At 52.7% G+C, this 27,989-nt stretch overlaps 1 protein-coding gene across 1 annotated transcript; it reads right to left on the bottom strand.

Moving 5' to 3' along the window:
* Nucleotides 1–412: 412 nt before the first annotated feature.
* Nucleotides 413–26,446, bottom strand: ANPEP (alanyl aminopeptidase, membrane). Its single transcript, XM_068557680.1, is given in 22 exon segments — nucleotides 413–863; nucleotides 866–1,022; nucleotides 5,250–5,331; nucleotides 5,756–5,896; nucleotides 6,625–6,792; nucleotides 6,920–7,030; nucleotides 7,489–7,580; nucleotides 10,739–10,886; nucleotides 11,814–11,869; nucleotides 11,989–12,122; nucleotides 13,427–13,506; nucleotides 13,771–13,946; nucleotides 15,548–15,613; nucleotides 15,735–15,800; nucleotides 15,980–16,123; nucleotides 16,223–16,336; nucleotides 16,599–16,753; nucleotides 16,841–16,967; nucleotides 17,395–17,534; nucleotides 17,644–17,786; nucleotides 18,321–19,283; nucleotides 26,322–26,446. Coding segments are annotated over 21 exon segments (2,934 nt in total). The 5' UTR covers nucleotides 18,926–19,283; nucleotides 26,322–26,446; the 3' UTR covers nucleotides 413–834.
* Between the last annotated feature and the right edge of the window lie 1,543 nt (nucleotides 26,447–27,989).

Consider the following 27,989-nt stretch of genomic DNA (forward strand, 5'->3'; position numbering starts at 1 on the left):
TGGCTGCAGTGCAGGAAGAGGGGCCCAGCCAGCACCCTGCTCCCTTGCCTCACGCTAGTTCAGGTGCAAATCCTAGCTTCTGAAACCGTGGAAACTCCTGCTTTCTGGAAAAGCACTCCCTCCACTGTCAGGACCTGCTCTGTGTCTGGCACCAAGCCCCACTCCACCTTGGGGACCGCTGTGTCCCCATTCCTTCCACCTCCAGTGGCTCCCCAGCACCCAGAGTCTCAATCCTGCCAATGAAATGAACACTGCAGGCAGACACTGCCACACAGGTGTTCTAGGAAGGACCAGCAGGCTGGGTACTTCTTCCTTCCTATGTTTCCTGGGGGTCCAAGGCCCCCATGCATCCCAGGTTCTCTAGCTGTTGTGCAGACCCACTCCTGCTCTAGTTTAGTAATGAGTCTGGACGCTCATCTAGAAATCCTTTATTTACATTTTATCTTAGAAAAAAATATACAGATCTGGTGCTCTGTTAACTCCTCAGGTTCAGGGTCTTTATGGGAGTGTGAGAGAGGGCACAGGGCAGCCCCCCAAGGCAGTCCATCATCCATCAAGGGCCTCTGCTCATCTGGCCCTGGAGCTGGACTTCCCTGAGATCAGCCCCAGGGCCCTGGGTGACAGGAGCCATGCCAGGCCTGGGGTGGGGTTGGCATGAGGGGCAGGGGCTGGGAGGCACTTGGACAGTCTGGCCATCAGAAACTGGATTGGCCCCCTGGGCAGAGTGGAGAGAACATGGGCCAGAGACTGTTCCTAAGGGGAGGACACGGGTGCCTCAGGCTTCAGGAATGGGGGCCCTACCGTGAGCCACTTGGATACACACACGTGGGCATCTCACATGGGGGCCAGGTGACTGTAAGGACAGGGACTATTTGGCTGTGTTTTGTGAACCAGTTTAACACCACCTCCTTGTTCTCCTTCACCCACTTGATGTTGGCTTTGGTCTTCTCCAGGGCTTGCTCCAGAGCCCGGGTGCCTGAGCCGAAGCCTACATCCATGTTGTTCTTCTTGAACTGCTCCAGCTGCGAGGAAAAGGATAATTCTGAGCCCCAGGTTAGGTCTCTAACACAGCCCTGAGGAGAGGGCTGCTAGGTCCTCTGTCCTCCCCCTCCATGTTAGGGCCCCTGGGGATGGGGACCACAGCCTGTTCTCCAGGACAGGGAGGGCCAGTCCTTCCCTCTCCCTGGCAGAGGTCAAAAATGACAGCCCTGGGCTTCCCTAATGGTGCAGTGGTTAAGAATCCGCCTCCCAATGCAAGGGGACGCGGGTTCAAGCCCTTGTCCGGGAAGATCCCACATGCCTCAGAGTAACTAAGCCCATGCGCCACAACTACTGAGCCTCCGCTCCAGAGCCCGCGAGCCACAACTACTGAAGCAAGCCTGCACGCCGAGAGCCTGCGCTCTGCAACAAGAGAAGCCACTGCAGTGAGAAGCCCACGCACCACAACTAAGAGTAGCCCCTGCTTGCTGCAAGTAGAGAAAGCCTGCATGCAGCAACAAAGACCCAACACAGCCAAAAATAAATAAATAAATAAATTTATTAAAAAAAAAAAATGACCGCTCCAAGGTTCAGCTTGGCTCCTACATGTATTTGACCTTCACTGTGAGGTCCTTATTGAGTTGATTCTCAGTTTTTAAATGAATTACAATCTCAATCCAATCAAGGGAGGAGAGAGGGACAAATTAAACAGACACCACAAGGAAGCAACCAGCCAAATTCAAAATGTGGCCATTTCTATAGTACAAATGGCCCAGTTGCTTGAGCAAATAAATGTTGTTGCTTTTTTTTTAAAAAAGAGATGCTATAGATTAAAAGATGTATTAGTACTAGAGGTTGTAGCGGGGGCAATTAGGCAAGAAAATGAAATTAAAAGCATCCAGAAAGGAAGAAGTAAATTATCTCTATTTGCAGATGACATGATTTTGTATACAGAAAGTCCCAAGGAATCGAAAAATAAAAAAGCACAACTATTAAAACTTATGAGTTCAACAAGTTTGCAGGATATAAGAGCAATATGCAAAGATCATTTCTATTTCTATACACTAGCTGTGAAAAATCTGAAAATGAAATTAAGAAAACAGTTCCATTTACAATAGCATCAAAAAGAATAAAATACTTAGGAATAAATTTAACAAAAGAAGTGCAAGACCAGTATGCTGAAAACTATAAAATATTGTTGAGAAAAATTAAGAAGACCTAAATAAAAGGAAAAAAAATGACAAATCTGTGTTAATGGATTGGTAGATTTAATATTACTAACATGGACATACTCCCCAAATTGATCTACAGATTCAGTACAATCCCTATCAAAATTCCAACTGTATTTTTTTGCAGAAATTGGCAAGCTGATCCTAAAATTCATAAAGAAATGCAAAGATTCAGAATAGCCAAATGATCTTGAAAAAGAACAAAGTTGGAGGGCCCACAATCCCGATTTCAAAACTCACTACAAATCTATGATAATTAAGACAATGTGTACTAGCATAAAGACAGACAGATCAATGAAATAGAATTGAGAGTCCAGAAATAGACCCTAAAATTTACAGTCAATTGATTTTCAACAAAGGTGCCAAGATCATTCAATGGGTGAAAGAATAGTCCTTTTATCAACAGAGGAATGGATAAAGAAGATGTGGTACATATCTACAATGGAATATTACTCAGCCATAAAAAAGAATGAAATAATGCCATTTGCAGCAACATGAATGGACCTAGAGATTATCATACTAAATGAAGTAAGTCAGACAGAGAAAGACAAATATCATATGATATCATTTATATGTGGAATCTATTTTTTTTAAATGATACAAATGAACTTATTTACAAGACAGAAACAGACTTACAGATATCGAAAACAAACTTATGGTTACCAAAGGGGAAACATGGGGGCGGGGAGGGATAAATCAGGACCTTGGGATTAATATACACACACCACTATAATAACCAGCAAGGACCTACTGTATAGCACAGGGAGCGTTACTCAATATTCTGTGATAAAGCTATATGAGAAAAGAATCTGAAAAAGAATGAATATATGTATATGTATAACTGAATCACTTTGCTGTACACCTGAAACTGACACAACATTGTAAATCAACTGTACTCCAATAAAATTTTTTAATAAATTAATGATATTACAAAAAAAAGAATAGTCCTTTTAATGAATGGTACTGGGACAACTGGATAGCCACATGCAAAGGGATGAAGTTGGACCTCTGCCTTACACCATGTACAAAAATTAAGTCAAAATTGATCACTCCTAAATGTAAGAGCTAAAATGATAAGAATCTTAGTAAAAAGCATAGGTGTAAATCTTTGTGACCTTGGATTAGGTCATTGTTTCTTATATATGACACATAAAGCACAAGCAACAAAAGAAAAATAGAAGGTTAGACTTCATCCAAATAAAAAACTTTTGGACTTCCCCGATGGCTCAGTGGTAAAGAATCCGCGTGCCAATGCAGGGGACATGGGTTCGATCCCTGGGTCGGGAAGATCCCACATGCCGCAGAGCAACTAAGCCCCTGCGCCACGACTACTGAGCTTGTGCTCTAGAGCCTGCGAGCCACGACTACTGAGCCCATGTGCCACAACCACTGAAGCCCTCGTGCCTAGAGCCCGTGCTCCACAACAAGAGAAGCCACTGCAGCGAGAAGCCTACACACCACAACAAAGAGTAGCCCCAGCTCGCTGCAACTAGAGAAAGCCCACACGCAGCAATGAAGACCCAATGCAGCCATAAATAAATAAATAAATAATTTTTTTAAAATTGAAAACTTTGCGTATCAAAGACACTATCAAGAAACTGAAAAGACAATCCACAAAATGGGAGAAAATATTTGCCTAATATGTGTCTAATAAGGGCCTAGTATCCAGATTATATAAAGAACTCTTATAACTCAACAATAAAAAGACAAATATACCAATTAAACACTGAGTGAAGGGGGCTTCCCTGGTGGCACAGTGGTTAAGAATCCGCCTGCCAATGCAGGGGACACGAGTTCGAGCCCTGGTCCGGGAAGATCCCACATGCCGCGGAGCAACTAAGCCCGTGTGCCACAACTACTGAGCCTGCACTCTAGAGCCTGCGAGCCACAACTACTGAGCCTGCGAGCTACAACTACTGAAGCCCGCGCGCCTAGAGCCCCATGCTCCGCAACAAGAGAAGCCACCTCAATGAGAAGCCCGCACACCGCAACAAAGAGCAGCCCCCACTCGCCGCAACTAGAGAAAGCCCGCATGCAGCAATGAAGACCCAAAGCAGCCAAAAATAAATAAATAAATTTATTTTTAAAAGAAATAAGTGAAGGATTTGAATAGACATTTTTCCAAAGAAGATATACAAATGGCCAAGAAGCACATGAAAAGATGCTCAACATCATTAGTCATCAGAGAAATGCAACTCATAACCACAATGAGATACCACTTTGCACCCAGTAGGATGGCTATAATTTTTTCAAAAAGGAAAATAACAATTTTCCCCAAAACATAAAGAAATTGGAACCTTCATACATTGCTGGTGGGAATGTAAGTTGGTGCAGTTGCTTTGGAAAACAGTTTGGCAGTTTCTCAAAAAGTTAAACACAGTTACCAAATGACCTAGCAATTCCACTCCTAGGTGTACACCCAAGAGAAGTAAAAACAGAGGTTCACTCAAAAATGTGAACATAGGGGACTTCCCTGGTGGTCCAGTGGTTAAGACTCTGCACTCCCAATGCAGGGGGCACAGGTTCAATCGCTGGTCGGGGAACTAAGATCCCACAAGCGGCTGTGGCACGGCCAAAAAAAGACAGAAAATTTGAAAATGGCCTGGGTATAAGATGATAGTAAGGCATTGTTAATTTTCTTGTATTTGCTAATGATAGATTATGTTTTTAAAATTCTTTTAGATACGACTAAAGTGTTTATAGGTAAAATTATATAATATCAGTGATTAGCTTGAAAACTGTCTGCCCCAAAAAAATGTTGGCAAATGTTAATAATTGTTCAATCTGAGTAACGGGTACATGGAGGTTCATTATATTATTCTCTTTACCTTTTGCCTATACAAAAATTCCAAGATGAATATCTGTGATTGAATTGTGACATTTAGAAAGTCTGGATACCCAGCTTCCCCTCTACATGAGGAAGGCCTGACCACATGGAGCCCCGCTGCCTTGTGAACACATGCGGTGGGAGCTGAGTGGCGGCTGTCCCTTGAGACTGGGGATGGGCCTCTGGGTGCCGCCCCGAGGTCCGGGGCTTCTTACCTGCTGCAGCTCGAACTCAGTGGAGAATCTTCGGGTCACAGCCTGGATGAGGTTGGAGAAGGAGAAGGAACCACCGCCATAACTGCAGGGCAGGGAGAGAGAGGAACCATGAGGGGGGCCAGGAACCAATGTTCGGTGACTGGCAGGCGACACAGGACCCTGTGACTGTCCCCATCTCGCAGATATGATGAAATGACATGTCCAAGGAGACACCACTAGGGACTTGAACACAGGTTTGTTTGCAGTGTCCTTGCTCTCATCTCTTCAGAGAACACTCCCACCAGCCAGACTTTCTTTCCCCCAAGTGGGAAAAGGGACAGCTGTGCCCCGCTGCCACGTCTTTCAATTCCTGTCCCTTCCCGACCTCAAGCTGGGTTCCTTTTGGACCACTCCGATGCAGTGTCTACCCTCCACTCCCGACCCTGCAGGGTCTGGTGCACACAGCCCACCCCCAGGGGACTCAGCCTTGGTGTGCGCTTCCCCTAACATGCTCTCGGCAGACTCACTCCTGAAAGAGTTTCTTCCAGTTGCTCTGGACAAAGTCCCAGGCCAGAGATTGCCCGAGGACGTTGCTGGCAATACTGTTAATGGTGGAGGTGGCATCCTGCTTCCGGATGAGGTCTGGCTTCAGGGTGTAACTCAGGTACCTGTGAGGACAGCATGCTGCGTAATGAGTAAAAGGACCCTGCCCTCCACCCCACACACCTCTCCTGCAACCTCTCAACATCCCTTCAGCCTGCTGCGGGTTGAAGACTCCTTGGTCTTACCGCCCTCCTGTAGATGGGACACTGAGTCCCCTAAGCAGGGTCACTGGCTATGCCAGGTATCATACTGACATAGACCAAGTGCTTGATAAATATCTGACGATGAATGAATGAAGGAAGGGGTAAGCCCTGCACCAGGTAGGGTGGCCACTCCTGTCTTTGACATTGAGGGTAGCTCTTCTTTACTGAAGTACAGAAGATGGCATATGAGGCACACAGTGGGAGCCAGGAGCCCTCATCCAAGGGTTTGGGGGGTGCCCACCTGGATGTCCAGAAGGACTCAGGTCCAGATGCACCACAGCCCTTGACAGAGAGGTAAAGGCTAGGAGACTGCAGCAGTTAAAAGCACAGGACGGGGACCCAGATCCAGATTCAAGTCTTGTTTTTTTCACTGAGTAAAGCTTCTAGCCTTTGGGCAAGTTGTTTTGCTTCTTTGAACCTCCGTGTCCTCATCTGTAAAACTGGGAAACGCACTGCTCCACTGCGCAGGTTTGCGAGGATCCCACGGAGGAGAGTGTGGACGCCTGGCTGGTTCTTTCTCCCCCACATCGGGACCCTGGTCCCCGGCGGGGAGGGGAACTCACCCAGTCCCGTCCAGCTCTGGTCCTCACCTGTTCAGGAGCCAGACCTTGTTGGTGCAGGCCAGCGCTGAGCGGAGTTTGTCAGCTTCATTAACCAGTTGGACTTGTTGTAACTGCCTCCAGGCGAAGTCCCACTCTTTCTGGTCGCCCTGGGCGATGGCATTGCAGTAGATGGTGGACCGCAGGTTGGGGTGGATCCTGGTGTGGGGTCAGGGTGTCAGGGGTAGAGCAGCAGCAGGGAGGGCGGGATGAGGGTCTGATGAGGACAGGGCTGTGAGCTTGAGGGACAGATAAAGATCAGGAGACAAGCAGGGGACACACTCACGGGTTATTTTGGGGGTCCTCCATCCACTGGTTGTAAAGGTTCTTGGCCAGCTCCTCACACTTAGGCAGCCCATTGGAGCAGGCAGTGCTGATGGCATTAATCTCATTGTACCTGCCCCAGGGGTGACACTCTGTCAGCATGCCTGGCTCTGACTCTGGCAAAGACTCCCCTGCTGACACACAGCTCCAGGCAGGGCAGCAGGGCTGGGGCTCTAAGGTTGCAGCCCATCCGCCCTTTGGGTCCCCCTCTTTGCTTCTTGCCTTGGGCGGCCCAGGGAGGGCGGGCACAGACTTCAGCCCCACCTTCAACCCCTAGAATCTGAATAACAATGCCGGTGAGGGGACCTTGAAATTTCAGTTTGGTCCTTTGTACAAAGAGGCCACATAGAGCCTCAGGGCAGGGCTCCCTATTCCTAGTTGGGGGGGGGGGTCTCTCCCTGACTGGTGGCCCTGGTCCGGCCAGGAGTTGGGAACTTCAGAGGAGAATGCTGCTGGGACTTGCTCTGGACTTCCCAGGTCAGGGTGCCTGGGCCACCTGTGATCTCCAGACCCAAGAGAGGTCATACTCACTGGTCCATCAGGCTTTCTGGGCGCAGAGTCCAGTTTTTGGTGAGATTTTCAAAATACAGGAAGAGGGGTTCAACCTGATTCCTGAGGTAATTCTGGGAAAAAGAAAACATGACTGGCCTCAAAGAGGAGACTCATGCCTGACCCACCTGGAGCCCCACGGAGCCTCTGATGTGGGTAGGCAAGTGTAGCAAGGGCTAATGGCTACAGAAGCAAGAGGCCAGAGGCTAAGAGCTTCGCCCAAGGCCAGACAGTGGTCAAAGGAGACGGCGCTAGTCCAGGTCTCAGATGACTGATCTGGGGTTCTTTCCCTCAACCAGTTCTGACACTCTATGTCTAAGTATCACCATTTCCTAATATAGTTTTAGGGCCTACCATCCCCCACCACCTGATCATAAGCATTCTGCCTTTACTGTGGGGAATTTAGAAAACACTGTAAAGCATAGGCAGAAAATACTAACCACCCCAGAACTTACCGAATCCATGACTTCCAAATTGGTGAGTTTGCCCCTTCCTTTCTCTTTTCTGCCCAGCATATCTACAATTCTGCATGCTGTTCATTTAGCTGGCATTGTCGTGTAAGGCCCAACCCATGTTATTAAAATCCTTTGCAGACGCTGGTTCAATACAGTAGATTATCATGTGTGTCAACCAGAATCCGCATCCAAACGTAAAAGGAATAAACCCCCAAGAGCAAAGAGAATTGGAAAGGAAACAACAGTGGATGAGACGTCCACACAGTGTAGGAGCTGGGAGGTGGAGAGAGGGAGATGGAACAGGCTTGGCCGAGGCGGGGGGTCTGCAGCAGAGCACCTGCCATGGGGGAGATGGAGACAGAAGCAAGGAGACTTGCTGTGACGAGGCTCAGAATTAGAGGGATGGGTGTGCAGGGGACAGGACTGAGGCCGGGCTGTGAACAGGGCAATGGAGCCAAAATCTGTAGAGGGACTAATTAAACCCTCGAGTGCCCACTTCCCTCCCTGCCTCAAGCAACACCCCTCCCTCCCCCATGAGCAAGGCTGAATCAGAGGGGCTCAGAACTAGGGTCCCCAGACACAGTGGGAGGGTTGCTGAATTGCAGAGAGGGCCAGAGGTGAAAGTTTACAGCCTAAATGGAGGTACCCCCAGTTTCCTTCCCCACCCTGATCCCAGAAAGTGAGCCTCAACTGCACAAGACAGAGGATCACTCTCTGGAGACTGAATGGTGTCAAGAGAACACAGTCATAGATATTAATTTTTTAGGGTCCCCACGAGGAGTTACTTGGCCATCTAGTCACCCCATAACAAGACTGCAGGTGACAAACTCCACCTCCCCGTGGAGCTTTCAACCACTGCCTCACTCTCAAATTCAAAGGGGCAGCTCAGTTTCCAACTTGAAAGAGGAGATCAAAACAAACAGATGACTTGGAGGAAACAAGTCAGTGAAAGAAAAAGAAAACTTCATAAAAGCCTGTGATAAATATCCTCCAAGAGTTCAGAGAAGATATTGCATAGGGCGCTGGAGCAAGGAATAGCACTTGGAAGCTTAAATATATGATAGAAAAAATGAGGAGAGGTGGTGCGCTAAACTGAGGGCATATCCCAGAGGGCAGAACAAAAAGTCACCAAGCTGGAAAATAGGAGAGAAGAAAACTAGAGGACCAATATAAGGGCAGTGAATTGGATTAACAAGGGTCCCAGAAAGGGAGAACCGGGGGAAAAAAGGAGAGGAAGAAAGTTTAAAGGAGCAATGCAAAGTTGTCCAGGTTGAAAACGTAGAAGGATGAGAAAGACCTGCATGAAGGACCACCAGCATGGAGAGAAGAGCCCACAGCTTCCAGAAGGGGAACCTGGCCACATTCAAAGAACTGGAAATAAGAAAGACCCTGGGCTTCTCAACAGAAACATGAGAGGTTTGATGTCAATGGAGCAAGACCTGAAATTTCCTGAGGAATAATTTCCAAAATAGAAACTACTTTTTTTTTTTTTAATTTTTTTGGCCATGCTGCGAGGCATGTGGGATCTTAGTTCCCTGATCAGGGATTGAACCCATGCCCCCTACAGTAGAAGCACAGAGTCCTAACCACTGGACCGCCAGGGAAGTCCCTCAACCTAGAAACTTCTAAACTCAAGCAAACTCTCAATGCAGTGTGAAGGTGGAATAAAGACATTTCAGACAATCTACCTGAAAAAAATCCACCTCTTATGAACCCTTTCTCCAAAACTGGAAGATGTGCTCCCCTAATAGAGAGAAAACTCAAGGAGGAATCCATGGGTTCAGGAAACAAGAGATGCAACAATGGAGAGCCTCCCAGCGTGGGAGCTGAGTAGCAGTTCTAGAAGGGAGCAGGCCGACAGAGGGCTCCAGGAGGGATGCCTCCAGGAAAAAGCAAAACTAATGTATTATCTGATACATTTGTATAAGATGTATAAAAAAGGAGACACAAACATGGTACTTTATGTGGCTCAGCAGAGAATGATATTTAAATAATCACATAAAGTAAATGCTGAATACTGAGTTGACCAAATATTGTGATTTTACTGCATTAGGAGGATGGGGTGAATCCAAGGTGTAGGTAGGTTAATGAGTTTAAAGTGAGTTAAAACCTCATTTACCATAACAGTTAGTTAATCATGTGAAAAACATTTTTAATGACTACATAATATTCCATCAAATGGATATTCTAGTTTACTTAACCAACTCCAACTGTTGGACATTTGAGTATTTTTGGTTTTCTTGTCTTTTATAAACCACACTGCAATGAACATCCTTATGGGTTCAGCTATGCATCCAGAGCAAGCAGTTTCCCTCTGATCCTCCCTGCCCGCGCCCCCAAGCTTCAAAACTGTTAACAGCGGCATCCCCCTCCAGCCCCTTAGGGCAGGCTAGGCAGGCACAGGCCCGCTCCTTTCACAGAGGGGTTCTCTGGGTCTGAAGAGGGTTGCCTGAGTCCACACAGCTGGTAAAAGGCCTTCTCCCCCACTCCCACCCCCTTCCTGTACTGTGGCTTTTTCTGTTGCCTTCTGAAAGAAGGATTTGCTAATTTCCAAATCTAGCAAACTTTGCTAGAAGTCTGTGTCCTTTCTTTGCTGTGCCCAACCTGCTCACCTTCTCAATCCCTGCTCCCTTCACCCTACATCCCTCCTGCTCTCTCACCACTGCCAAGGACCTGGCGTGTTTCACCATTCCAGGCAATATTTCTATTCACTTCCTTATGGCGTAATTTCAGGCACTGGGGAATTGGTCCTTGAACCCTGCCATGCCCCTCTGTACCTTCATGGGGCCGTAGACCTCGGATCGGTCGAACATGAGCTTGAAGTACCTCAGGCTGCTCAGGGCGGCCTGCCAGGGCATGTACTCTTTCTCGTTGATCAGGAAGAGGGTGTTGTTCAGCGCCAGGGTGACAGGGACTATATGGGCACTGGGAGCAGACAGAGGGGCTCAAGTAAGCATCCCCACCCAGTCCAGCCTCACTGTGGGAACCCCAGCCTCCTCCTAGAGCCTGAGGTCCCAGAGGCCCAACTGAGCCAGCTCCAGCATTCACCAGGGGTGGGGCTGGGGGTAGGGGTGAGGGATGTGGATGCTGGGTGGTGCCACAAACGAGGCCAGCCCAGGCCTGGCCCTCAACCACTGCCAGTCACATTTCCTTGCTCATTATCCCCATTTTACAGATAAGGAAACTGAGGCTCAGAGAGATAAAGTGCCTTGCCTAAGGCCACACAGCCCATAGGAGACAGATCAGAGATTCAAAAAGACAAGAAACCTGTGCTCTTTACTCTGCCCACCTCTTCTCTGATTTGCTTGGCCCTCTGGTCTTTCCTCCCTCCACCTCTTCAGGCCATCTGTGCATATTTGGTTCATAAAGGTCCATGTCTATGGGTGACATCACTTATGTCAAAGAACTTGGCACCTGTTGGTGCTCATGAACACAGCAGCTGCTCAATAAATATCTGTTTATCCATGCTGCATCTCTTCTATCCTGTCCTTCCCGGATTTTTCTTAGCACTGAGCATGGTGGCCTGGGCCACAGGTAGCCCTCCAGAAAACCTTGGTGCCGTGGAGTGCACTGTGGTTTTGGAGTTGGACAGGACTGCGTCTGGCTGTCATGGGCTACTGTGTGACCTCAGGCAGGGTACTCAAGCTCTGAATCTCAGATTCCTTCTCTGGGAAGTATGGGCTGTGACACCGACAATCTCCGGGGACGTGTGGCCAAGGGAGGGGTGTCCAGAAGCACAGGGAGCCCATGGTGCTGAGCCTGGCACACGGTGAGGACGGCGGGAGGCAGCACTGGCTCTCACTATGGAACCGCACTTGCCAAGTCTCCAGGCTTCCATGGCTGAGCACTCACCTGGCCAGGTTGAAGCTGTCGTAGATGATCTGCGCCCGATTGATGACAGGGATGGTCTAGAAGGGGTAACAGAGCGTGTGACCTCGGGCTGGCGGTGCGGGCAGGCCCTGCAGTCTGGGGCCCCATCCTGGGGCTGGGCCTCGGGCAGGGGATGGGTGGGGCGGCAGGTACCCACCAATGGTTTTATCTGCAGCTGATTCTGAATCTTCCTCCAGTTGTTCTCATCGTAGTTCACCTGGTAATAGCCCGTCACGTTGACATTTAGCAGGACCCACTCATCCGCTTGGGTTTTGAACAGATCATTCTGGGCTGTGGGGAGAGACCAGAGGTGGGGCAGGGCTGCTCAGAAGGCCACAGGCTGACCTGACCCAGGCCTCAGCAGAGCAGCCTCCCCTGCAGCCTGGCAGCAGCCGGCCCTCACGCCGCTGGGCCAACGCCAAGGAGAGGGGCGGAGAAGAGGGGTAGGACTGGCTGCCGGGGCCCAACTCTGGCCGGGGACCTTGGACAGACCAGTTGCCATCTCTGAACCTCAGTGGCCGCCCTGCCTCCCACAGGCTCTGGGGGGCCGGGCCAGTGGCATCCACCGAGACAACTCCATCGGCACACCCCCGGCCCCTCAGACTCAACTCCCCAGGCGGCCGCTCCTCCTCCACCCCCTCCTCCTCCCACCTCTCCGCTTGTAACAGCGCCATCACACCCAGACAGCACTTCCCATCCAGTTAGCCCCCCGGCACTGCTCATCTCTTCCTGGGGGCTCCATGCCTCCTCCTCACGGCTCTCCCTCCACCTTTTCTCCTGGCAGCCAGAGGGGATCCTTCCATACCTGCAGGTCAGACCCAATGGCTTTCCCACTTCCCACCTGTCCCGGCTCCTCCTGGCCCGAGGACATAGCCATCGTCTCCTACAGCCTGCAGGGACCCGCTTCACCGAGGGCGCACCTCTGCCCGAGCCACACTCAGTCTCCGAGTTCTCTCCTACCTCAAGCCTTGCACTTGCCATTGACTCTGCCTGGACTGCTTCTCTCTGCTGCCATTAGCCTGGCGAACTCCTACTCTTCCTCTGACTCAGCTCACCTCCTCCAGGAAGCGTTTCCTGACCTCTCCATGAAGTTGAAGCTCCTTATTCCCGGCTCCCTGCCCACCTGCCCCAGTACCCCAGAGGCCACATATGCCTCTGTTAAAGCACTCAGCACAGCTCTGGAACGTTTGAACTGCTTGTCTTCCTTCCCTTCATCTGCAGCCTTGGCTTAGGCAGAGGATGACTTGCCTTGACCTTGGTTTCCTCAGTGCCTGGCAGAGTAGGACTGCTCATACTATGTGCCAGGCACTGTTTTAAACATTTCATGGGAATCCTCTTCTTTAAACTTCACAAAACTCAATGGGGTAGATATTGTTCCTAGCCCCACTGTATAGATGGGGAAATGGAGACCAGAGAGAGATGGTAACTTGACCAGGGTCACACAGCGTAGAAATTAGAACCAAAGAAGCTGGCTCCATTTGTTGAATGAAACGATGAAGGAAGCCCTGGCTGAGGTCTGCCATAACCCCAGAACATGGGCCAGGAGCTGGGAGTATGGGATGGGGCTGCTGTCCACTAGGGCAGGGCTGGATTACTTGCTGCGTTGCCCTGCAGCCAGTAGTGGTTCTGCGGGTAGCCACTTCTGATAGATGAGATGGGAACAATCCACAGGTAGCTGCAACAAGAGATCCAGAGGCCAGGTGTGAGAAACTGCAGCTCTTGGGCACTGCCAGCAAAGAACAGCCGTGCCCGGACTTCCAGTTTCTGCCCAACTCTGGCACTAAATGCCCCCATCCTCCTGGCCCAGGGGGGAGACTGTCTACAGCCACTATGGCAGGGGCCACAGCGGGCCAGGCCCTGCTATGGTCAGAGGGTCCCAGAGCAACTGCCCCTCAGAACCCTCACTAGGACGCCTGTCTCAGTGACCTCATCTGCTCACTTGAATGCTGAGGGGCGGGTGACGGTGGACTCGGGGTCAAGCAGGAAGTGCTTCTGGGAGATGCTCCCTGTCTTGGTGTCCACGGTGATGACAGGGAAGCCCATCTGCAGGGTCCAGCGGTCCATGATGTCACGCACGGTGCCTGGCAGCTTGATGGTCGACTGATTGTTTACAGCCTTGGGCAGAGGGATATGGTGCGGCCATCAGCGACTGCCATTCTCCCACCCACCCACTCTCCCCTTTCACCCTTGGCCTCCCCTTAGTGGCACCACTTTGCTGGGAGGCAGTGGAGGAGCACTGGGCTGAGAGGCAGGAGCTGGGGTCCCAGCCCGGCTCTCTGTCTCCTCGGCTGCCCAGTGCTGGACGAGCCAAGAGCTTCCCAGCCTCCGGTTCATTCCACTTCGATTAAGCAAATCCATGTGGCTTCCCATTCTGTGATCCAACCTGAGGTGGGTGTGTGTCAGGGAGGGGCACCCAGGATGCCCATGGCTCAGCCTGAACAAACCCGGGAGGACGGGCAGGGAGAGGAGACAGAGAGGAAGGAAAACCAGTGTCCCCATGTCACAGGCAGCGCGAAGGAGAGGGTCGTGGCAATGTGAAGGAAACGCACCCGGATGAGGGTCTTGGGATGGGCTTAGGGTGGTTGTTATTGTCTTAAATCTTTTTTCATCTTTTTCCATGTGTGTGCATTGCTTTCATAATAGTAACAAAAAACCAACCACATCTGTTAATAACTGAGAAAATAAAAAACTAAGAACAGCATAAATAGAGGGCAGAAGACCCTGTCGGAAGGTGCAAGCTGAGGGGGAGGGGATCTCTAGGGGGGCGGCAGAGAGAAGGGGCTCAGGGAAAGAGGGAGGGGCAGATGGAGCTGGAGGGGTGCTGGTGCGGAGGAGGGCTTGGCTTCGGAAGAAAGGAAGGCGCTGGAAACTGAGGCTGGGCAAGGAAGACAGTGGAAGCGGAGGGGAGGGACTGACGCTGTGGGAGGTGGGGGAGGTGCACCGGCCTCATGGCAGATGGATGTCGGGCTGCAGACTGGCCAGGAGGGCCCTGGAGCCCAGCTGTGACTCTGCGACAAGGCCTTGGGTCTCCCCTCCCTGGTCAGGCTGGTCATGGAGCACAGGCATATGGAGGGGTCGGTAGGGCTGACCAGGGCCACAGAGAAGGGGTGGGGGCCACCGTGAAGGAGAGGACATGATGGGGAATGATAGGGAGAGTCTCAGGAGAGGCGGGGAGGGGCAGGCGGGAGGGTGGGAGTGGTCAGAGGGTTTGCCCAAAGACAGGGGCCACTCAGGGTCTGAATGGACAGGAATGCAAGGTGAGGCTGGATGGGAGGGTCAGAGAGCGCGCCGAGGGTGCTGGTGTGTGCAAAGTCATGTCTGGGAGGGGCTGGCCGGGGCGCAGGGCAGCCAGGAGTGCTGAGTAGGTGAATGACTGGCTCCAAAGTTCCAGGGAGAGGAAGGCTTGGGCTTGGGAACCACAAGAGCCCGTTTCCTCGCTACTCAGATGACGGCACTCCTCAGCTGCCCTCACAGAGCTCACTGTAGCGTGAGGGGGGCTGCCTGCCAGGGCTCATGACCCAGGCTCTCATAACACCTCCTTCAAGGAGCCATCATTGTGCCCATTTTACAGATGAGCAACCAAGCCTCCAGATGGCCTGCCTGGGAGGGTAAGCAGTGGAGCTGGGCACATTCTCTTACACGTGTGCTGCCCCCAGGGACTTTCAGCATCTCAGGACCCCCACAGAATGGCTTCAGGGGGGCTGGTTGTTACTGACCATCTGCAGGTGTTCCCACAGGTCCAGGTAGGTGGTGTTCTGATAGGCAAAGGCATGCAAGTAGGACTGTGGAAAGACGGCACGGTGAGGGTAAAGCTGCTGCCCCAGGCTCTACCACTCAGCCTCTGTGGTAGGCCGGGGCTTGGAGGAAACACCTCCCACCCTATGGCTGGCCAAGGGTACTCACCGCCAGGCCCTTCCTGAACAGGTCCTCAGTCAGGAACTCAGAAAGCATCCTGATGACCGAGGCTCCCTGGTGGAGGAGAGGGGGCTCAGAAGGCTGTGCCGAGCCAGCAGGAGACCATGTGTCCCCATCAGGTTAGGACAGGTGCTCCCGGAGCCCCGGCTTCGGTGGGCCCCTGTGGGCCGAGTCCCCACCTCCCTTCCCATGACCCCTACTGTCTCAGGACCAGCACGGGGGCTGGGCAGCACCTTGCTGTAGGAGATGGAGTCAAACATCTCGCTGATCTGGGCGGGTGTGTTGACCTCCTCGGCAGGGGTGGTAAGGGGGTGGGAGGAGGCCAGTGCATCCACAGCCATCACACGGTACAAATCGTTCGGCACCATGAGGTCTTTCTGCAAATCCCCAGCAGCCATCAGGAGACTGGCCTGGGAGGGGGTGACCCAGGTCTTCCCCCAACCCAGACCCTAGCGGTCCCTGGGCAGCGGGCTCACCAGATTCCAGGTGGGCTCTGCATGGTCAGCACCCAGGTACTCCACGTAGGAGGCAAAGCCCTCGTTCAGCCAAAGATCATTCCACCAGGCCAGGGTCACCAAGTTCCCAAACCACTGTGGGGGAGGGGAGGTCAGCCCGGCAAGCCACTCGGGCCTTGCGGTCACTAACGGTACCCAGAGCTACGCTTCACTGAGTGCTCCCAGTGTGCCAGTCTTGAGCTCGAGGCTTCACCGACATCATCATGACTCCTCCCTGACACCCTGCCAGGTGGAACTCTTCCCTTCTCAGCTGCCAAGGACGGAGCCACAACTTGTGCCGTCTCCTCCCAGAGCCCCCCTCGTTCTCTGCCTGCACTCCCCATGACTGGGGGGCTACCTGGTGGGCCAGCTCATGAGCAATCACAGTGACAACCCGCTCTTTGTTGCTGCTGGAGGAGGCCTGTGGGTCAAACAGCAGCGAGTTCTCCCGGTAGGTCACCAGCCCCCAGTTCTCCATGGCACCGGCGTTGAAGTCAGGCAAGGCAATCTGGTCTGGGGAGTCCAGGCTGTTGGTGGGATGGCCTCGGGCTATGGGGGGAAACCCATCCGCTTCCCCCCAATGTGAGGTACCTCACTCACCAGATTTTGGGAGTGGGTAGGGTGTATCAAAATGATTGGCAAAGAAGTTTAGGATGGGACCTGTCACATTCAGGGCATAAATGCCATGGTTCTGTGCAGTTGCATTAGGCCGAGCCCAGATCCGGATCTGCAAAGAAGACAGAGGTAGGTCAGGGGCCCTTCTTGGGTCCTGGCGCAGATGGGCCGAGTCCCAAAGCCTGGCAGGCTGGGGGACCAACTAGGTTAAACTGGGAGGCTTGGTCAGCGGAGGAGAGGGCGGGGGTGTCTCTTTAGAGCCTTGAGTCACAGGCAGGGGCCTTTGGGGAATAACAATAGCCATAGCCACCATCTGTCTGGCACCCAGGAGTTGGGAACTCCCTTCGTGAGGAGGGTCTCACTTTTCAGATGCAGAGACGGAGGGTCAGAGAACCTAAGGCATTTGCCCAAGATCACTCAGAACTGGGATTCAAACACTGCCTAGCAACTCAGGGGCTGGGACAAGGATGAGGATAAATAGGAATATCTCCCAGGCCAGGACCAATCCCGAGGAAGGATAGGTGGCCTCAGCTCCATACCTGGACGTCGTTGGGTGCCCTTGTCTCCACACTCGTGAACTCGCTCACGATGTAGGCCAGAAGGTATGTGGACATTACAGGCGTGGTTTGGAACTCAGTGACCTTCCAGTTGGGGTCTTCTGCAAGCGGGACACTGGGACCTGGACAGGGAGCACGCAGGCATGTGGGGTTGCGCCCTCTACCTGCCCGGTGCCCCAGCCCTGGGGGTCTGCTTTCCGAGGATGTGTGGCCCCAGCCAGACCTGCTCACCTTTGGGCGGCATGTTGGACAGGGCCGTGAGTTCCTTGGGGTAGATGAGGGTGATGTTAAATGTGGCCTTCATGGCCGGCTCGTCAAAGCACGGGAAGGATTTCCGGGCATCTGCAGACTGCATCTGTGTCGTGGCCAGCACCCTGCCCGAAGCAGGGGTTAGAGGGTGTGCCAGCTTAATGCCTGTGCCCGTGTGGGTGTGTGGGGCTGGGGCTGTAGGGTGTTGCTGGGTGTGCAGGGATGGGGTGCACAGATGCTGCCTGGCCTAATCCCTGCCCTCCCCACCTCCCCCAGGCCGCCTCCAGGCCGACAGGCCAGCTGACATGGGAGAGCAGAGCTCCTTCTGGACTCAGGGTCAAAGTCCTGGCAGGCTCCATCCCTGTATTGGCTGGGAAGCCTTGGCAAATTTCTTTCCTCGGAGCCTGTTTTCCTATCTATCCAAGGGGCACTTTCATCTCTCATCCCTGACTCCCTAATAAAGTATAGGGGAGCCCTCCGGGAAAGGGTCGATTGTCTTGGTAGCTGCTCTACCAGAGCTGCAGATGGAGTGATGGGCCAGCCAAGGGCTCCCGAAGGTTCAAAGGCCCCGAACCCAAGCCCTTCCTTGGCTCCCAGGGTCCAGCTCTGCCTCAGCACCTAGGATCTGCCCCCACCCAGCAGACCTGGCTCTGACTTACTTTTTGACATTGCCTTCCATGTACTCGCTGCGGTAGAAGCCTGCCAGGTCGTCGGCCAGCTCCCCCTGAAACTTACTCTCCATCTCGTACATTCTGCCTGCCTCCAGCAAGCCCTTGAGGTGCACCACCAGATACTCCGTGGGCTCTACCAGCTCGGTCCTGTCGATGTTGGGGACCGAGAAGGCCCCCACGCCCCGCAGGGCCACCATGTGCCCCTGGGTTGTGGTGTAGTTGAGCTTCTTGCTATGGATGATGATGACGTCAGTGGGGTCCTTGCAGATGAAGCGGACGATGCTTGTGCCCTTGAAGATATACAGGCCATTCTCATTGGGAGTGAGGTAGGGCCTCAGTGTCACCTTGTAGGAGTCGGGCAACAGTGTCGTGGGTAGGCGGTATCGGTTCCACGGCTTGCTCTGGTCCAAGGTGGTGGCCGCGGTGATGGTGGTGGTCAGGGTGGTCGCGGGGCTCGTGGGGTCCACGGCGGCATTCTTGTTCTTCTCCTGGGCATACACCACAGACAGAGCGATGATGGTGGCTATGGCCGCCACGCCCAGGAGGATGACCAGGATGCCCAGGGCCTTGGATATGTAGAATCCTTTGGCCATGGTGAGGGTGCGGAGGGAGCTTGGGGAGGCTCAGGACAGGTGGGGAACAGGGCAGCCTCGGGCCAGGCTTATATCCCTGAAGGGGAGGAGCCCCACAGCTTGCAGACTGGGCAAAAATTAACCAGGGCTCAGATAGGCGAAGGTCACTGGACTGGGTGGGAACACTCCCTGCCCAGGTTTCGGAGAGGAGATCCAGGAACAATGTGCAGAGTGCAGCTCAGGGGTACCTGCTGGGAGCAAACTGTCCGGTTACAGGCTGCAGGCTTCCTGGGAGCCCACCGAGGGCTGAAGGGCAGGTGTCAGGCTTCGTGCCCAGCGGGGAGAGGGAGCGGCCAGCTGTCTTGGATCTGCCTGCAAGCTGAGACAATGGGCATAGGAACAGGACTGAGGTTAGGTCCAGGAGGTTAGAAGGACTTCCCAGGAGCAGGGAGGTGGGAGATGAAGAGAAACGGAGAGTTGGTTTCTGGCTTAGGTCAAGAACACATTGGTTCTCCCCTGTGGTAGGATGGATGCCCAAGGCTCCTCAGTGACATGGCCCCAGCCTCCCTTGTATTCTTTCAGAGCAGGAAGTTCTTCCAGGTTCCCCTCCCTTTCCCTTCTGCCAAAAACTTTTTCTCAATTATCAGCTCACTGAGAAGAATGAAATAAGTTGTTTTGCCTTTTTTTTTTTTTTAAGAGAGGAGGCTGGTGGAGGCTTAACCTCTTCCCAGCCATGACCTTGGGCAGGTAATTTTACCTTTCTGAGACCCCTTTCCTCATACATAAATAATAGTATTTACTTCTCAGATTTGTTGAACAGATTTAATGAGAAAACATATTAAATACCATATAGTAGAACCTGAAAATTCTTCCCTTCTTTCTTACTCAGAGGTCAACCATTCTATCCTTGGTAGAAAGGAAGATATTACTTATCATGCTCAATATAATATGTTCTTACAGGAATATGATGTTCATTGTCACCCTTCCCATCCGCCAGCCCAGTTCCTCAGACCTCAACATCGCCTGACCCTCACCCCAACATCCAACTCACCCTGCCCCCCAATCTCACCATGTCCTTGGTCAAAGCCACTCTCATTGTTTATGTGGGCACTGCTGGACCCTCATGGACTCCTCACTTCCACTTGGGCCCCCTCAAACTAGTTTGCTACACAAATTGGATCATTTTGCACCACTGCTTAAAACCTTCCCTTTGCTCTTGGAATTCAGACCAAATCTTCTAAAGACACCCACAAGTTCAAGTGCTATCAGCTGGCCCACTTCCCAACCTCATTCTCACCACACTCCCCTCTGTTGCAGAACTCCAGCCACTCTGGCCTTCACCCAGACCCTCCACCACAGGACCTTTGCATGTGCAGTTCCCTCTGCTTGGATCATCTTCTCCCCCTTCTTGCCCTGGTTACTTCCTATTTATCCTTCAAGTCTTTCTCAGAGAAGACACCCTGACCTCCATGACTAGGTCAGGCCCCTTAGAACCACAAACCTCTTCTTCAAAGCCCTATAACTCAGCACAATTTTCCATTTGCTCTGTGTGGTGATGACTTGAGTGTTGCCTGTCTCCCCCACCAATGGCAGGCCCCATGAGAGCAGGTCCTTGGCTGCTTCTGCTCACTGGCACTAGGCACGGTGCCCGGCACATAGTAGTTGCTCAATACGTGTTTGCCGAGTGAATGCACACAGGCGTGAATGGGTGCATGGATGAATGAGTGAGTCAATTCAGGAGTCACTCCTCATTGGAGTCTTTGCAGCCCATCTCCACCCCTGTCTCCACTCCCACTTAGCCCTGGGAGAATTGTCTACCCCCTTCTCTGAGCCCTCCTCCAACCATGGCAGACAGGCAAGACTCTTGCTAGGGCCAAATGCATCTCAGGGCCCACGCTTGTCTCCTCCCTCAGCTCGTCTGTCAGCTCCTCATTCATTGGCCACTCCCTGCCCTGGCTTGGGCCAGCGACCCACCCGTGAGCCTGCCTGGAGGCTTGGTAAACAAATGCATGCATGGATTGTAAGTATTCATAGGTTAATTCATTCAGGCATCCCTGTACAGGGTCTTCAGGGGAATCCTGGGTGCCCATCTTTGGGCTCAAGGGTGCTCTGAGCCGTCAGCACTTCCCTCCTTCTCTCTAGAGACCTGCCCCCCAGGGCCTTGGTCTGGACAGTGTGGACTTCCCATTGCAGTGACCTACAGCCACCCCTATTAGGCCTGGGCTGATGGCCAAGGGGCAAGAGTGGGAAGCCAAGTACCAAGGGGGGGCTCCAACTTGGGCATGGCGACAGAGGGAGCAGCAGCCCCTGAGGGTGACTGAGAGTGAGAAGTATGTGCTTCCAGTCTCCCTCCATCAGGGCTAGAATTTGCCAAGGAAAGCCATCTCTGTTGTACCCCTGAAGGCTGGCACCCAGGGGTCATGCATCCCCTTGCAACAAGTTTCACCCTGTAGGACCTGCAGCCCTCTCCCACCTTTGCAGCAGAAAGACACATAAGCCTCCTTGGCCTAATCTCTACTCCAAACAAAGAAAGAGGCCCTGCCTGGCCCACCATGGCCTTTTCCTGTTTGCTTTGGACACAGTCCGTGGGCCCAGCTGGCTGGGATCTTTACCCTTTTGGAAAGGGCCTCTGGTCTTCAAAGCTGGCACAGCAGGCAGCCCATTGCCCTGTAAGGAGAGGTCACTGTTCTGGGCACTGTGCCAGCCCAGGCTGGGGGCACATAGAGGGGCATGCTCCACAGCCCCCACCTTCTCTGATAATAAAAAGGGACCCCTCTTCCAGCCCCCTGCCAAGGCCCAGGCATGGCCATCTCCACACCCCACTGGGTAGCAGTAACCGTGCTCTTCTCCCCTGCCACCCAACCTGCCCACACACCTTGGCAGAGGGATCGTCCTCTCCTGCTTGAACCTGGTCTCTGGCTCCACACTGCTTGTAGAATGAAACCTCAGCTCTGGCTTGAGCCTGAAAACCTTCTGTGGACTTGACCCTCTGGCCTCTCCTCTTTCCAATGCCCGATGTGGCTCCAGTTGTGGGTATTTCCCCAAACTCCCTGGACTTTTTCATACCTCTGTGCCTTTACCCATCCTGTTTCCACTGCCAGGAATGCCTTTCCTCTCCCTCCTGTCAAACTCCTACTCATCTTTCAAAACCCAGCTCAAACGTCACTGCCTTCTCATGAACAGGCAGCCCCTTTCCCCTGGGTGCTTCCCTGGCCTCTGGTTCACACCTCTATCACAGCACTTAAGGCCATCTATGTGTTCAAAAGCTTCTCACTAGACCTAGGCACCTCAAGGGAAGCCTCTGTGACTTTGTACACCCCTCCATGCCTAGCACAGGGCAGAAGCTCAACACTGGCTAAATGAATGACAATGTCCACAATCCTTGCCTTGGCTTATAGGTCCAGTGTGACCTAGCCTCCAATGATACTCTGGTCTCATCTCAAGCCTTCTCCCCCTGTTGCTCTGCCCCAATGGCCTCTTTTGGTTTCTCAAGCCCACCATCTCTTCCTTCCTCCACCCCCACTCCACCCTCACCCTCACCCTCACCCCAAGCTTCTCTTTGGGCCTGGACAGCTTCTGTCTTTCCCTCACGTACCACCCACTCATCCCGGAAGCTCACTTCAGCGATGCTATCCCAGGGCAGCCCTCCCAGCACCCCCAAAACTCAGCACCATGAGGATGTTATCCTCTATACCAGGCAAGCACCTAGTACACAGCAGGCAGGTAACACATGCTTGTGAAATGGAGCAGCAATAAGAAAACGAGAGGCAGTGGTTAAAGACTGAACTCAGCGTTAATTCAGACCCTGGATCCTCAGCACAGATTTCCCCTCTATGCCTCACGTTCCTTCTTGGGCTCCTAGATTGTGCATACAAACCACTTTTGTGAGTTTTGCCATATCTGTGATCCTCCTGTACATTATTTAGTTAACATTTTTCTTTAAATAAATTCACTACTTACTCTCCTTCTGAGCAATAACGACCATGAAGTCATGGTTGGATGTATTACGTTATATTTTTTCTGATACACATTTCAATTTATGACTATTGATTTTAAAACTATTCATCTAGGTAGCCACCGAAATCACCTTGTTTAGCTGCACTCACTTGGGGAATCACTGCTCCACCCTGTATGATTCTGGGGTGGCATCACCAGCAGACTGTCTTTGGAGTGGAAGATTTCTGCAGGTGAGTAGAATGTGTGCATTCCTTTTACCATTCATTTCTTGATGGGGGAGAAGCTGAGTACCCAGCTCCGGTCTCAACCAAAGCAGCCTTCCTATCTATGGGTTTATATATTTCTGCCCTGCCTATGTTTTGGTCCGGGAACAAAAGTCCTAAATTAAAAAAAAAAAAAAAAAATTAAGGTTGACAACAATCATGTTAGAGAATATTTGAGGCATAGCCACTCGTGTAGAAGACATTAATTGAATGGGAAAAGTCAGCTTTATCTCAGATATGGGGGTACAAGTTGCCTTGTATTCAAACATGACAACGCCAGGAGCCTGGGAGGGGCTGTAGTGGGGAGAGCTAGGACCAGCAGTCAGGCAAACAACTGTGTAATCCAGGCTCCCTCACTGATCACTGGGTCTTGGGGTAAGCTACTGCTCATGCTCGCTCAACACCTCGCCGCCCTATCCTCCTCAGCTGCAGGGCTGGGCAGGCTGGGAGCTATGGAACAACCTGAAGCCCATCTGTCTGCTCTGAAGGAGCAGCGAGTTAGGAGCAGGGACGAGGCTGGGGCCCCAGTGCAGGGCACATTCTGGTCCCTCTGGCCCCTCCGGCCCCTGGCCTCCTCCCAGACTTCTGAGTTCTCCACCCACAGCTGCATGAGGCTGGGCCTGGGCCAGCCCCCAGGGTGCTTCCTCTGGGAGCCTTGGACATTGTCCATCCTGTGAGAGCCGCAGAAGGCCCTAATGGGAAGTCAGCTCCTGTTTTGGCCTCTGGAGCCCAATGCAAGGGCACTCAGGAGAGAAGGAGCAGAAGGGGCTCTCTTGGAGTGGGGGAAGTACACCAGCCTTGGAAGGGCCATTCTGGGCTGTGGATCCTGTCTGGAAACTCCCATCTGTGTAACTGAACAGATAATCACCATCAGGATAATCACCACCATTTGGCTGTTGAGAAAACCAAGGCACAGAGAAGTTAAGTGACTTGCCCAAGGTCACACAGCTAGTTAGTGGCAGGTTCTATTGCTTAACTATATATGCCTCCCAAAGCATCCTCTCATACAGCTCCCCACATTTCCTACTATGCAGTGCCCAGGAGGGTTAAAAGACCACAGGAGGAGACACACACCTTTTAGCATAACAACACATGACAACAAGTTAAGGAAGGCCAATCTGGGCAGGATGAAAGACCTGATCATCTTTTAGGGGAACTGTATGTCCCTTCTTCTGAATTTTAGAGGCACACTAAGGGACATGGGGCAGGAGTGGCTGCTGCAAGGAATAGCTGAGAGACTGGGAACCTCGTGGAAGTCAGCTTGGGGTCTCTACAAAGGGGCCATGAACTCCCTGCCCCCAGACCAGGACCGGGAGCAGGGGCTGGTTCTAGGAAGTGGAACTTCTTATCAGAGGGGGAGCGCTGTGCTACCAGACACAGGTCTCTGTGGAGGACCCTGGCTTGCCTTCAAGGGTGCAGCCGAACCACTGTAGCGTCTCCAATGACAGACACCCAGGGTTGGGCCCAGGCTGGAGGTGATGGCTGTTGGCCTGTGTGAAGGAAGGCACCCAGGGGACTCAGTGTGAACAGCTGGCCTACTGTCCCTGCCATCCCTCCCAGACTCTTGAATAGCCCCCAGCATGGGGTTCTGGATTTTCCACCAGAGCCAGAAGCCCAAGAACTAGGCCCCATTCCAATACCCTGATTGATGCCTTCCCACATGGGGACCCCCACCTGTCTTCTCAGAATGCTTAGCAATAAAACTCTTGAAGCAAAGGGGCTGGAGGACTTGGCTTAAGGGTTGTGGAAGTGGGAAGGAGCTGATGCCCCACTCCCTAGAAGGCTCTGGGGGAATCACAGGGCAGGTGGCCGGTCTGCCTCACGCAGTTGAGCCTGTTTCTCCATCTGCGAAGTGGGAGCAGCTCTCTGGGGTAAGCTTTCTTCCACTGATAGTCTAGCCTTACACTAGGGCTCTTTAGGGAGGTGGGCTAGTGGAGGATGCCAGCCCACTGCCAGAGAGGGGCGAGGCACCCTGCCTTCCCCACCTCCCCTGCCCCCAATGTGTCCAAAAGGGATCTTTGGTGGATTGGAGGCCCATTGCCACTTCCATGTGACCATGCCCTCATTTCTCCCCTCCCCCACCTCACATATTTACAGCCAGCTCCACAAACACAGACAACCAACGGGAGGGCCCATCTAGTCCAAGACTCTGCTTTTACAGGTGAATAAGGCAAGGCCCAGAGAGGTCCAGGTCAGTTAGAGACTCAGAGACTAAGCCACAATCATACCTTAGGCCTGACTGAGAACAGTGCTCTGACCATTCAACCACACTGCCTGGTTGGTGCAGTCCCTGGGCTGGGTTGGAGGGAGGAGGCGGATTCCAGTTACAAAACCCAAGGCATGACCCAACTGGGGCACCCGTGCCCCACTGCACTGCTGGGGGTTTGGAGGTGCAGAGTTAGGACCCCACTGGCTCCATCTGGAGGACCCCTCCCCAGAACAAGTGCGGGTTGCAGTAGGAGCATTGATCATCTCGGCTGCCAGGGAGTGCTGGAGCGGGCACTCTGTTCCCGCCTCAGGAAAACCCGCAAACTATGGGGTTGTAAGGAGCAAGGGAGAGGACGATTGTTCAATGGGTGTTTAAAAATAGGAATTCCCTTTAAGCGGTCGGGGGGAGGGCTTTGGACAAAGGCAAAACGTCCAAGGTTAGCTAAGGGGGACTCCTGCTGCGGCCTTGACCCTGGCCCCCCCCCCTCCTCCTCTGGGGGCTGTATAGACCCCAAGGGCTGGCAGGGATTCCGTTCATCTTTGGCTCCGCCCCACCCACTACGAGTCTGAGCTGCTGTGCCTCATAGTCACCACGCTCGCACCTCTGTCCCCACACCACCCTGCCTCAGACCTCAGCAGGGTAGAGTCCGCTGCACCAGCGGGGTCTCTCCATCTGTACTCCCCCAGAGGCGCCGGCAGCCGCCCTCCCCGCCCTGGGGACCACCTCTCCAGGTGGGCGGCCCCCTGCCCGGCTGATAGGCCCGCTGCGGAACCAACTCGGCCCCGAGATCATAGCGGGATCTCAGCCAAAAGAATTCTTCGCTCTGCTTGGACCTCAGTGTACCGGTCTGAGAAGGGGGCGTCGGCGGGGACGTCGGGGGCTCTGCGCGCGCTTGCGTCGATGTCCCTTCCTCCCTGTGGCTGCCGCCCCGCAGCTGCCCCGCAGCCCCTCCGCGCCCCGCAGCCCCTCTCCACCGCGCTCCACTTGCCTGTGGCCGCCAGGGCGCCCGACCCTGATCTGCTCGGAGCCTCCTCTCCCGAACGACGAGCCGGACCGGCCACGGACACTGCCCACCAGTACCTGACTCCTCCTTTCCCCTTCTTTTTAAAGGGAAGTAACCTGACCCGACCACTACTCCTCCCGGGTTAACCTCTGCCCCCCCGCAGTTCCGCCCGGACTCCTCCCCCGCCTGCCCGCAGCCTCCCAGGAACACCCCCGATGGGGAGCCGCTCCAACGACGGCCGGCCCGCAGGCCCTGGAATTGCTCTTCGGTTCCAGGTCTCCCGCTTCCACACCCTACCCCGCTACGCCCCCCAGCCCCGCTGTGGCCGGAGCCCCAGGGCCCCGCCCCCCCAATCTGGACAGCATCTGCCCTTGGGGGAGGGACACAAAGCCTCGCCCTTCGAGTTGGGGCGCCGGGGGTGGGGGGAGCCCCACTCATTCAAAAAAATAAACTGGGCATCCCCCGGAGATGGCTGTTCCAGATAATTGAATGTCGGCAGCACAGAATTTAACTTTCGTGATACCAGGGTCTCGTCATTATGAAGGCAGAGAAGCAGCAGGACCTAGCAAAAAAAAAAAAAAAAGACCAGAGCCAGGAGTATGTTGCTTCCAGCGGCTGTGCGGCCAGCGGCAGGGCACTCCTCTTCTCTGGGTATCTTTTTTACTGGCCAGTACCAGATATTTGTATTCCGTTCCTATGGCTGCTGTAACAAATTAACACAAACTTAAAACAACACGCTTATTATCTTACAGTTTTGTAAGTCAAGTCCAAGATGGATCTCACTAGGCTATATTCAAGGGTGTCCACAGGGCTTCCTTCTGGAGGCTCTAAAGAACATCCATTTCTTTGCCTTTTCTGGCTGCCTACATTCCTTGGCTTGTGGTCCCCTACCATTTTCAAAGCCAGCAGTGGCCCATCCAGTCTTTCTGACATTGTGTCACTCTGATGTTAACTCTTCTTTGGCCTCCTGCATCTGCTTTTAAGGATCCTTGTGATTACATTGTGTCCACCCTGATAATCCAAGATAATCTCACTATTTTAAGGTTAGCTGATAGCAATTTTAATTACTCTTTGCCACATAGCAAAGCATATTCACAGAATCCAGGGATTAGGTCAAGGGAATCTTCAGGGAGGGGGCATTACTCTGCCTACCACAAAGTTCAAGATACCTTCCAGAATCTCAGGTTTAGAAGCAAATTTAGAGATCACCCAGTCTAACTGACTCTCCCTCATCCATTACTGGGATCTGTGGGACAGTTTAGCACTGCATCACCATGGTCCAAAGTGGCTGCTTTTTGACTGACTTGCACTTGCTCTTCCTTTAGAAACAGCACAAGTGGGCTAGGGTGCTCTTAGTAGCAGCCTTGCTTCCCCTTTCTCATTTGTTCCTGTGCTCTTAAAAGCCAGGTCACAAGTTTATTGGAGTATAGAATTGTATGTAAAGTAAAAGTTGGCTCTGAGTGATACCCTAGCAGCTACTCTGGGCCTCCAGTCTCATGCTGCCTGGCCCCCTCCTCTAGCATATTTGACATAATCCTCTCTATGGCTGACAAGCCAAAGAAAGGCTCAATCAGGCCAGGAGAGAATCTTCCATTCTGGGTCCCTGCCTTTCTGCTTTAGGCTCTGAGGGCATTTTGAGAGTAATACACAAGC

Source organism: Eschrichtius robustus, chromosome 1 (genome assembly GCF_028021215.1).
Source record: "Eschrichtius robustus isolate mEscRob2 chromosome 1, mEscRob2.pri, whole genome shotgun sequence".
Lineage (NCBI taxonomy): Eukaryota > Metazoa > Chordata > Mammalia > Artiodactyla > Eschrichtiidae > Eschrichtius > Eschrichtius robustus.